The 12,243-nt window shown below is 36.4% G+C and overlaps 1 protein-coding gene across 1 annotated transcript; it reads left to right on the top strand.

The window, feature by feature from the left end:
- The first annotated feature begins 8,649 nt into the window (after positions 1 to 8,649).
- LOC131833241 (signal recognition particle 19 kDa protein) lies at positions 8,650 to 9,598 on the top strand. Its single transcript, XM_059176397.1, has one exon. It carries the CDS (start codon positions 8,746 to 8,748, stop codon positions 9,178 to 9,180), a length of 435 nt encoding a protein of 144 aa, XP_059032380.1. The 5' UTR covers positions 8,650 to 8,745; the 3' UTR covers positions 9,181 to 9,598.
- The last annotated feature ends 2,645 nt before the right edge of the window (positions 9,599 to 12,243 follow it).

Consider the following 12,243-nt stretch of genomic DNA (forward strand, 5'->3'; position numbering starts at 1 on the left):
CTATAAGGAAAATAATCTAATGTTTTCTAAACTATAAGTACTTGAGGATTACAGATGTTTTAGTATTTTATATGGGATGTTACATATTGGAATTTTTATTTCAGAAATTTTAGCAAGCTATTAAATTAAGAATGGATGAACATCCAGGTTATTTATTTTAAAAACTTGGAAATATGATTTCAGAGTCATTTGTTATTTTAACTCATAGAGAATCATAACAGTGTTACCAGGGGAAAGGAGAGGGCACAGGTCCTGTTTGTTTACTTATGTATAATGGCTGAATTTTGGAAATTACAAACCTGCAAGCTTGAACTCAATCCCCAGCAATGTTCTAGAACAGATCATTAAATTAATATTTGCCAATAGAGATCACCCATGGAAAAAGCAGACCTTGTCCTTTCTTTTTGTGTTGGGGTTTCACTGAAGAATTTAAACAGATGGGGACAAAGAATGAGCACTTCACATCAGAACTCCCACAAAACATCACATTCTCTTTTGATAACTGTCAAAGCCTAACCTGAATGAGGAAGATAGATGATTCCAAAATTGTTAAATATTTTTGCCCAAGTAATATCGGTAATGGCTCTTATCAACTGGAAGAGATTGCCTATCCTACTACGTAGGGGCCTGTTGCATTTGAGAAGCAGCACTCATTTCTTCATTCTTTTGCATGTGGATATCTGATTGTCATCACACCATGTGTTAAAATGATTTTCCTAACATTATTTGTTTTCCCATTACATTGTCTTGACACTCTTGTTGAAGGTCATTTGACCACATATAGAAAGGTTTACTTATGGGTTCTCTTATGCTATACCATTGGTCTATATGTCTGTCTTCATACCATTACCACACTGCTCTGATTATTGTGGCTTTGTAATATGTATTGAAATCAATAAGTATGATGTCTCCAACTTTGTTCTTTTTCAATATTATTTTGGCTTTTTGGGGTCACTTGAGCTTCCATATAAATTTTAGGATTTTTTTTCTATTTCTGCAAAAAAACACCATTGGCATTTTATAGCAATTGCATTGAATCTGTAGATTGCTTTTATTTAAAGGACATTTTAACAATTTAAGTCTTAAGTCTAATGTCAACATATTAAGTTTTCCAGTCCATGAACACAAGAGGTCTTTTCATTTATTTTGCTCTTCTCTAATTTATTTTGGTGATGTTTGCAACTTTCAGTATACCAATCTTTAATTTCTAATATTAAACTTATTACGTATTTTATTTTTTGATGTTATTATAAGTGGGAATGTTTTCTTGATTCCCTTTCCAGAATGTTCATTGTTAATGTATAGAAATTTAACTGATTTTTTAATAGAGTTATTTTGAACAGGGAAATTTTTTTTTTAAGATTTTATTTATTTATTTGACAGAGATCACAAGTAGGCAGAGAGGCAGGCAGAGAGAGAGGGGGAAGCAGGCTCCCTGCTGAGCAGAGAGCCTGATGCGGGGCTCGATCCCAAGATCCTGAGCCGAAGGCAGAGGCTTTAACCCACTGAGCCACCCAGGCACCCCTGAACAGGGAAATTTAAAAATTATTAACTAGTGAAAGGGAGATTACCTGCTAAGATTTAGAGAGAACCCTAAAGGATCTGTAAATAGTAGATATAAGGAATGCCACCATCTATAAGGCTGAGTCACAGTGCCCAAGGAAGGAATAAACTTAGATGATACTCCCCCTTCTCCAACAAAGGCACAGATTCAGATGTCATTGAGAAGGTAGGACACAGTCTCATAGATAACAGAGAAATTCACTGACAAATTTCAGATGGGGGAGAAGACTTACAAAGTGATACCAGGAAAACACTATGGAGGATGTGCATCTCTCCATCTTCTGCACAACACTGGCAGCTGAGTTGTGAGGGCAAGATCAAATACCACAACCAAGAAGAGAAACCCCTTTCTCCTGCAGTGTCTTCAGCTAACCAAGCAGGGCATTGTGCCAGGAGAAAATCTGTAAAGACTGCTCCAGTATTGCAAGGCAGGCAAGGAATATATTTATATTTGAGGGGGCACAGTGATATCTGACACAGGAAATATTAGAAGGCTACTTTCATCAGACTTCATAGACTTTTACAAGGATTTTTGTTTACTAAGAGCAAGATAGGGAGCCTTTAGAGAGTTATGAGCAGAAAACTGACATTGTCTTATTTATGCTTTTAGTATGGTGATTCGGTCCTACTAGATTGAAAATGAACTGAAGGAAGGCAAATTGGAAGCACATTAGGAAACTATTGTAATAATGTTGTGATAAAAATTTAGCATGTTGTTTAAACATTTATGTCATGAAGTTATTCATATTGGAGCTATTATGAAATCTTGGCTAATTCTATCTATCATTGTTAATTCTAGGTCTAAATAAGGAATTAAAAGTATTTTTTTAAAGAACATTTTTTAAAAATCAACCATAATGAAATACATGTTAATTTTTCTATTAGGTGATCATAAGTATATTTTAACATAAATTCAAAATGAACCAAATGAGAGGGTTGGAAGATGGCAGTGGAGTAGGAGGACACTAGGTTTGCCTCATCCCATGGATACAACTAGATAACCATCAAATGACCTTAAATACCCCCAAATTGAACAAAAGATTGGCAGAACAAACTCCACAATGAAAGGTAGAAAAGCGGCCACATCAAAGTGAAAGTGGGAGATGCAGTTAGGTGGAGAAATGGATCATGGCTTCTGAAGTGGGGAAGGAGCTGCAGTCACAAAGAAGGGCACCCTGCAGGAACCAGGGCAACATCAACACTCACTGCCTGGTTTGCTTACACTGAACTGTGCCAACCCCATCCATGCTTTAATAGAACTCTCCTTTCCAGTATTGCTTGCCTCAGTCGCAGCCTGGCAGGCCTCTTCCCCTGGAAGATAAGCCCAATCCCCTACTCAACTGCGTCTCCCAATTTGGGAGTTTGGAGAGCCTCAGTTCTGGTGGTGGTGGCAAAAGGTCTCATTTTACAAGAAAATCAGAGCACACCTAGTTAAAATTCTCCATATTCAGGCCAAGGCCCAAATATTGCCCACAACAGGCATGGAGAGCCTCTTCAGACAAGTGGACTGAAGAAGAATCCACAACAAAACAACAGAGCACATTCAGCAACATTGGAGAAACTCCCAGAAGTGCTAGGCCCTTGACAACCAAGGACACTACACAGCAGGGCACCATAGGACCTCTTCTTCTTCTTCTTCTTCTTCTTCTTCTTCTTTTTTTTTTTTTATTACAAGTAGATGGAGAGGCAGGCAGAGAGAGAGAGAGAAGCAGGCTCCCTGCCGAGCAGAGAGCTCGATGCGGGACTCGATCCCAGAACCCTGAGATCATGACCTGAGCTGAAGGCAGCGGCTTAACCCACTGAGCCACCCAGGCGCCCCCATAGGACCTCTTCTTAAGGCCATTACCCTTAATAACAAGAGACATAGCATACTTTTCTAACACAGAGGCACAGAGACTTAGACAAAATGAGAAGACAGAGAAAATATCCCAAATGAAGAACAAGACAAGGCCATGGCCAGAGATATAAGGAAAACAGATATAAGCAACATGTCTCATAGAGTTTTTAAAGCAATAGTCATAGGGGTGCCCATGTGGCTTGGTCATTTAAGTGTCTGACTCTTGGTTTTGGGCTCAGGTCATGATCTCAAGGTCATAAAATTGAGCCCTCCATTGGGCTCCATGCTCAGCAGGGAGTCTGCTTGAGATTCTTTCCTTCTGCTGCTCCCCCCACTTGTGCTCTTTCTCTAAAATAAATAAATAAATAAATCTTTTTTTTTTTTTAAAGCAGTGATCATAAGGATACTCACTGGACATGAGAAAAGAGTGGAAGAATTGAATGAGCCCCTTAACACAGAGTTAAGGAATAACATGACAGAGATAAAGGGCTCAATAAACAAAATGTGAAACATACTTGGTAGAATGAACAGCAGGCTGGAAGAAGCAGAGGAATGAATTAATGACCTAGAAGACAGAGTAATTGAAAGTAATCAAGCTGGACAGAAGAGAGAAAAAAATTATGAAAATAGCCTTAAGGAACTCAGTGACTCCATCAAATGAGTAACAATCACATTATAGGAGTCCCAGAAGAAGAAGAGAAAATGGGACAGAAAATTTATTTGAAGAAATCATAGCTGAAAACTTCCCTAGTCTGAGGAAGAAAATAGACATCCAGATCCAGGAGACACACAGAACTACTATCAAAATCAACAAAAGAAGGCCAACACCAAGACATATTGTAATTAAGTTGGCAAAATATAGTTATAAAGAAAAAAATTTAAAGCAGCAAAACAAAAGAAGACAGTGACATACAAGAGAAAAATCCATAAGGCTAGCAGGGGATTTTTCAGCAGAAACTTTCCTTGCCATAGAGTGGCATGATATATTCAACAGCCAAATGGGAAAAATCTGCAGTCAACAATACTCTATCCAGCAAGGTTATCATTCAGAATACAAGAAGAGATAAAGAGTTTCCCAGACAAACAAAAAGTAAAGGAGTTCATGACCACCAAACCAGCCCTACAAGAAATAGTTAAGGAGACTCTTTGAGTGGAAAGGAAAGACCAAAAGTGACAGTGTGAAATTAGGAGACACAAAAACAGTAAAAATTAATATTTCTGTAAAAAATCAATCAAGGTGGCCTCTTTGTTTTGTTGACTATTTCCTTTCTTGTGCAGAAGCTTTTGATTTTGATGAAGTCCCAAAAGTTCATCTTCACTTTTGTTTCCATTGCCTTTGGAGACATATCTTAAAAGAAGTTGCTGTGGCTGATATCGAAGAGGTTACTGCCTATATTCTCCTCTAGGAGTCTAATGGATTCCAGTCTACGTTGAGGTCTTTAGGTCAGGTAATGTGAGGCCCCCAGTTTTATTTTTTTCAAAATTTCCTTAGGGATCCAGGGTCTCTTCTGATTCCATACAAATTTTTGGATTATTTGTTCCAGCTCTTTGAAAAATACCAGTGGAATTTTGATCAGAATGGCATTAAAAGTATAGATTGCTCTAGGCAGTATAGACATTTTAACAATGTTTATTCTTCCAATCCAAGAGCATGGAATGGTCTTCCCTCTTTTTGTGTCTTCTTCGTTACCTGATTTCAAGCTTTACTACAAAGCTGTGATCACCAAGACAGTGTGGTACAGGCATAAAAACAGACACATAGACCAGTGGAACAGAGTAGAGAGCCCAGATATGGACCGTCAACTCTATGGGCAAATAATCTTTGATAAAACTGGAAAAAATATACAGTGGAAAAAAGACAGTCTCTTCAATAAATGGTGCTGGGAAAACTGGACAGCTATATGTAGAAGAATGAAACTCAACTATTCTCTTACACCATACACAAAGATAAACTCAAAATGGATAAAAGACCTCAATGTGAGACAGGAATCCATCAGAATCCTAGAGGAGAACATAGGCAGTAACCTCTTTGATATCAGCCACAGCAACTTCTTTCAAGATATGTCTCCAAAGGCAATGGAAACAAAAGTGAAGATGAACTTTTGGGACTTCATCAAGATCAAAAGCTTCTGCACAGCAAAGGAAACAGTCAATAAAACAAAGAGGCAACCCATGGAATGGGAGAAGATATTTGCAAATGACAGTACAGACAAAAGGTTGATATCTAGGATCTATAAAGTACTCCTCAAACTCAACACACACAAAACAGACAATCATATAAAAAAAATGGGCAGAAGATATGAACAAAAACTTCTCCAATGAAGACATACAATGGCTAACAGACACATGAAAAAATGTTCATCATCACTAGCCATCAGGGAGATTCAAATTAAAACCACATTGAGATACCACCTTATACCAGTTAGAATGGCCAAAATTAGCAAGACAGGAAACAACATGTGTTGGAGGGGATGTGGAGAAAGGGGAACCCTCTTACACGGTTGGTGGGAATGCAAGTTGGTGCATTCACTTTGGAGAACAGAGTGGAGATTCCTCAAGAAATTAAAAATAGAGCTACCCTATAACCCTGCAATTGCACTCCTGGGTATTTACCCCAAAGATACAGATGTAGTGAAAGAAGGGCCATCTGTACCCAAATGTTTATAGCAGCAATGGCCACAGTCGCCAAACTGTGGAAAGAACCAAGATGCCCTTCAACGGATGAATGGATAAGGAAGATGTGGTCCATATACACTTTGGAGTATTATGCCTCCATCAGAAAGGATGAATACCCAACTTGTGTAGCAACATGGACGGGACTAGAAAAGATTATGCTGAGTGAAATAAGACAAGCAAAGAGAGTCAATTACCATATGGTTTCAACTTATTTGTGGAGCATAACAAATAGCATGGAGGACAAGGGGAGTTAGAGAGGAGAAGGGAGTTGGGGTAAATTGGAAGGGGAGGTGAACCATGAAAGACTATGGACCCTGAAAAACAATCTGAGGGGTCTGAAGGGGCAGGGGATGGGAGGTTGGGGGAACCAGGTGGCGGGTATTGGAGAGGTCACAGATTGCATGGAGCACTGGTTGTGGCAAAAACAATGAATACTGTTATGCTGAAAATAAATTAAAAAAATTTTTTTTTAAATCAATCAAGGAACTCACAAAACAAAAGGATTAACATATTACACCATATACCTAAAACATGGGGGAGGAAAGGAGTAAAGAAAGACTTAAACTTAAGCAACCATCAACTTAATATAAACTGCTATATGTACAGAATGTTATATACAGACCCAATAGTAACCACAAACCAAAAACCACTAATAAATATGCAAAGAATAAAGAGAAAGAAATCCATATATATCACTAAACAACACCAGCAAACCATAAAAGAAAGAAAAGAAAGGATCAGAGGAAGTCTTCAGAAACAACCAAAAAACAAATAATAAAACGACAATCAATGCATATCTACCAATAATCACTTTGAATGTAAATTAACTAAACACACCAATCAAAAAACATAGGGTGACAGAAAGGATTAAAAAAAAAAAAACGCCCATCCAAAAGCTATGTACAAAAGATATATTTTAGACCTAAAGACTCCAGCAGATTGAAAGTGAGGGAATGTAGAAACATCCATCATGCAAATCGATGTCAAATAAAAGCCAAAGTAGTAATACCTATATTGGGCAAAATAGATTTTAAAACATAGAATATGAAAAGCGACACCAAAGGACACTATATGATAATAAAGAGGACAATTCAACTAGAAAATATAACAACCATAAATATTTATGCACCCAACATAAAAGCTACCAAATATATAAAACAATTTATAACAAACATAAAGGAACTAATCAATAATAGTACAATGATAGTAGGGGACTTTAACACCCCATTTATATCAATGAACAGATCATCTAACAGAAAATCAACAGGGAAAAAATGACTTTGAAGGACACACTGAACCAGATCGATTTAACTGATATATTCAGAACATTCTAAAACAGAAGTGCACATGGAACATTCTCCAGAATAGATCACATATTAGGCCACAAAAGAAGCCTCAAAAAATTCAAAAAGTTCAAAACTATACCATTTATCTTTTCTGATCACAATGCTATGAAATTAGAAGTCAACCACAAGGAAAAATCTGGAAAGACCACAAATACATGGAGGTTAAATAACATGTTACCAAACAGTGAACAGTCAACCAGGAAGTCAAAGAGGATACAAACAAACAAACAAACAAAAATACATGGAAACAAATGAAAATGAAAACACAATGGCCCAAAACTTTTGGGATGAAGCAAAAGCAGTTCTAAGAAAGAAGCTTATAGCAATACAGGTCTACCTCAAGAAGCAAGAAAAATATCAAATAAACAACCTAACCTTACATTGAAGGGAGCTAGAAAAAGAACACTGAATGAAACCTAAAACCAGCAAAATGAAGGAAATAATAAAGATTAGAGTAGAAATAAATGATGAAGAAAGTAGAAGAATAGAACAGATCAGTGAAACCAGGAGCTGGTTTCAAATAAATTCAAAAATTAATACAATTGATAAATCTTTAGCCAGACTTATCAAGAAAAAAAGAGGAAGTACTCAAAAAACAAAATCACCAATGAGAGAGGGGAAAATAACAACAGAGACACAAACAATTATAGGGGAATATTATGTAAACAATATGCCAACAAATTGGACAACGAAGAAGAAATGGATAAATTCCTAGACACATATTAACTACCAAAACTGAAACAAGAAGAAATGGAAAATTTGAACAAATAATAACCAGCAAAGAAATTGAATCAATAATAAAAACACTTCCATCAAACAAAAGTCCAGGAACAGATGGCCAGTTCTACCAAACATTTAAAGAAGACTTAAAATCTATTCTTCTCTATCTTAAAAACAGAAGGGGAAAGAGAACTTCAAATTCATTCTATGAGGCCAGCACTACCCTGACACCAAAACCAGATAAAGACACTACAGGAAAAGAGAACAGGCCAATAGTCCTGATGAACATATATGCAAACACCCTCAACAAAAATACTAGTCAACCAAATCCAACAAGACATTAAACAAATTATTCACTATGATCAGTGGGGTTTATTCAGGTTGCAAAAGTGGTTCAATATTGGCAAATCAATCAACACAATACATCACATCAATAAGAGAAAGGATAAAAATCACATGATCATTTCAATAGATGCAAAAAAAATCATTTGAGGGGCGGGACTTCCGCCGGAAGCCGGCGTGGTCCAGAAAATCTCAGAACCGAGTTCCGGCCCGTCTTTCTCCTAGAGGCCCTCGGTGGGCGCTCTGTGGGCCTGGGTGAAGATGGCCTGTGCAGCCGCACGGTCCCCGGCCGACCAAGACAGGTTCATTTGTATCTATCCTGCTTATTTAAATAACAAGAAGACCATCGCGGAGGGGAGGCGAATTCCCATAAGTAAGGCTGTTGAAAATCCTACAGCTACTGAGATTCAAGATGTGTGCTCAGCAGTTGGACTTAATGTATTCCTTGAGAAAAATAAAATGTACTCTAGAGAGTGGAATCGTGATGTTCAGTACAGGGGCAGAGTCCGGGTCCAGCTGAAACAGGAAGACGGCAGCCTCTGTCTTGTACAGTTCCCGTCACGTAAGTCTGTAATGTTGTATGTAGCAGAAATGATACCTAAACTAAAAACAAGGACACAAAAAACGGGAGGTGGTGACCAAAGTCTTCAGCAAGGAGAGGGAAGTAAAAAAGGGAAAGGAAAGAAGAAGAAGTGACCAGATTTGAGAGTCAAGTCGGTGGTGCTACTGTGAGAGATAGTGAATGAAAGCTTCTAACTTACTTAAATCTTAGAGAAATGGAAGCTTTTTATTTGCATCATTTAACCGAACTGTGGACATCTCTGCCTCCCAGCTTCAGCATCAGAGTTGACAATGAAATAAATTTATATCAGAAGTTTGCATCTAGCTCTTATGCAGTATAAAAGAAATTTTTTTGCTTTTCAACACAGAGTTTTTGTGGAAGAAAGAAGCATATTTTTTAATGGACAGTGGACTCTGCCATAAGTTACATGAAATCCTGTATCTGTCCTGTGTGTAAACATGTTTCAGAAAAATGAGTTTAAATAAAGATTTGAAATACACATTTTCTTCAACTTTTAAGTTAATGAAATAAAATTTGAAACTGAAAAAAAAATCATTTGACAAAGAACGACATCCCTTCATGATAAAAATGCTTAACAAGGTAGGTTTAGAGGGAATAATACCTCAACATAATAAAGGCCATTTATGAAATATCCACAGCTAACATCCTCAAGGGGGAAAAACTGAGAGCTTTTTCCCTAAGATCAGGAAAAAAGAAGTATGTCTACTCTCACCACATCTATTCAACATGGTAATGGAAGTCCTACTGGTAGCAATCAGACAACAAAAAGAAATAAAAGGGTTCCAAATCAGTAAGGAAGAAGTAACACTCACTATTTGCTGATGACACAATACTATATACAGAAGTGGATAATGAACGACTCTACCGAAAAACTTCTAGAACTGACGAATGAATTCAATAAAGTTGCAGGATACAAAAAGCAATACAGAAATTGTTGCATTTTTGTACACCAATAATGAAACCGCAGAAAGAGAAATTAAGAAAACAATCCCATTTACAATTGTACCTGATATAAGAGACATAGGAATAAACCTAACCAAAGAGGCAAAAGACCTGTACTCTGAAAACTATAAAATACTGATGAAAGAAATTGAAGATGACACAAAGAGATAGGATATCCTATGCTCATGGGTTGGAAGAAAAATATTGATAAATATTTTAAAAGTTATCTCACATTTAATGCAATTTCTATCAAAATACCAGTAGAATTTGTTAGAGAATTAGAACAAACAACCCTAAAATTTGTATGGAACCACAAAAGATCCAGAATAGCCAAGGCAATTGTGACATAGAGAAGCAAAGCTAGAGCCATCATAGTTCCAGACCTCAGGTTATATTAAAAAGTTGTAGTAATCAAAATGTATGGTACTGGCACAAAAATAGATAAGTCAATGGAACAGAATAGAAAGCCCAGAAATAATCCCACAACTACATGGTCAATTAATCTTCAACAAAGCAAAAAAGAATATTCAATGCGAAAAACACAATCTCTTCAACAAATGATGTTGGGAAAACTGGACAGCAACATGCAAAAGAAAGAAGCTGGAACACTTCACTATACCACACACAAAAATAAATTCAAAATGGATTAAAGACCTAAAGGTGAGACAAGAAACTATAAAAATTCTAGAAAAGAGCACAGGCAGTAACTTCTTTTAAATTGGCTATAGCAACTTCTTTCTAGATATGTCTCCTGAAGCAAAGAAAACAGGAAAAAAAAATAAACTACTCGAACTTCATCAAAATAATAAGCTTTCGCACAGCAAAAGAAATAGTCAACAAAAACTAAAAGGCAACGTATGGAATGGGAGAGATATTTGCCAATCACATATTCATTAAAGGATTAGTATACAAAATATATAAAGAAAATAATCCAGTTAAAAGATGGACAGAAGACATGAATAGACGTTTCTCCACAGAAAACATACAGACCAGCAACAGACACATTAAAAGATGTTCATTATGACTTACCATCAGGGAAATGCAAATCAAAACTACAATGAGATATCACCTCACACCTGTCAGAATGGTTAAAATCAACAACCCATGAAAGAACAGGTATTGGCAAGGATGTGGAGGAAAGGGAACCCCATGCACTGTTGGTGGGAATGCAAACTGGTGTAGCCACTCTGGGAAAACAGTATAGAGGTTACCACAAAGTCAAAAGTAGAACTACTCTATGATCTAGCAATTGTACTACTGGATATTTACCCACAAAATACAAAAACACGAATCTAAAAGTATACATGCACCCCTACATTTATAGCAATGTTATTTACAATATCAAAATAATGGAAGCAGCCCAAATGTTTGTCAATTAATGAATAGATGAAGAAGATGTGATATATATGTATATATACATATATATGTGTACATATGCATATATATATATATATACACACACACACACAGTAAATTATTCAGTCATAAAAAGAATGAAATCTTGCCATTTGCAATAACATGGATTAAGCTAGAGACATAAGTCAGCCAGAAAAAGACAAATAGCACATGTTTTCACTCATATGTGGAATTAAGGAAACAAGAGTAACCAACAAAGGGGAAAAAGAGAGAGAGAAATCAAGAAAAAGATTCAACTATCGAGAACAAACTGATGATTACCAGAGGGGAGGCAGGTGGGGGGATGGGTGAAATAGACGATAGGGATTGAGAAGGGCACTTGTGATGAGCACTGGATAATGTATGGAATTGTTGAATCCCTATATTGTACACTTAAAACTAATATAACAGTGTATGTTAACTAACTGAAATTAAAACTAAAACTTAAAAAACATGTTTGCTAAAATTAAAAAAATGGAACAAAATGAAACATTTACCCAGAGTTTTGATTTTCTTAAATAAGTGACTCCTTAATGTAATCATTTTGATTAATAACAAATTCACATAGTTTTCAAAATCAAAGAAATGAAAATATTTAGCAACAAAAGAAAATTAAATAAGTGGATGACATCAAACCAAAAACTTCTGCACAAAATGAAAAGGCAACCTATGGAGTAGAAGAAAATATTTGCAAACCACATACCTGAGAAGGGGTTAATATCCAAAAAATATAAGGAACTCGTAGTAAAACAGTAAAGCAGTAAAACAAGAAATTCAATTAAAAACTGGGCAAAGGGCCTGTATAGACATTTTGTCCAAAGATGATATTCTAATGACCA

The sequence above is a fragment of the Mustela lutreola genome, chromosome 6 (genome assembly GCF_030435805.1).
Source record: "Mustela lutreola isolate mMusLut2 chromosome 6, mMusLut2.pri, whole genome shotgun sequence".
NCBI lineage: Eukaryota > Metazoa > Chordata > Mammalia > Carnivora > Mustelidae > Mustela > Mustela lutreola.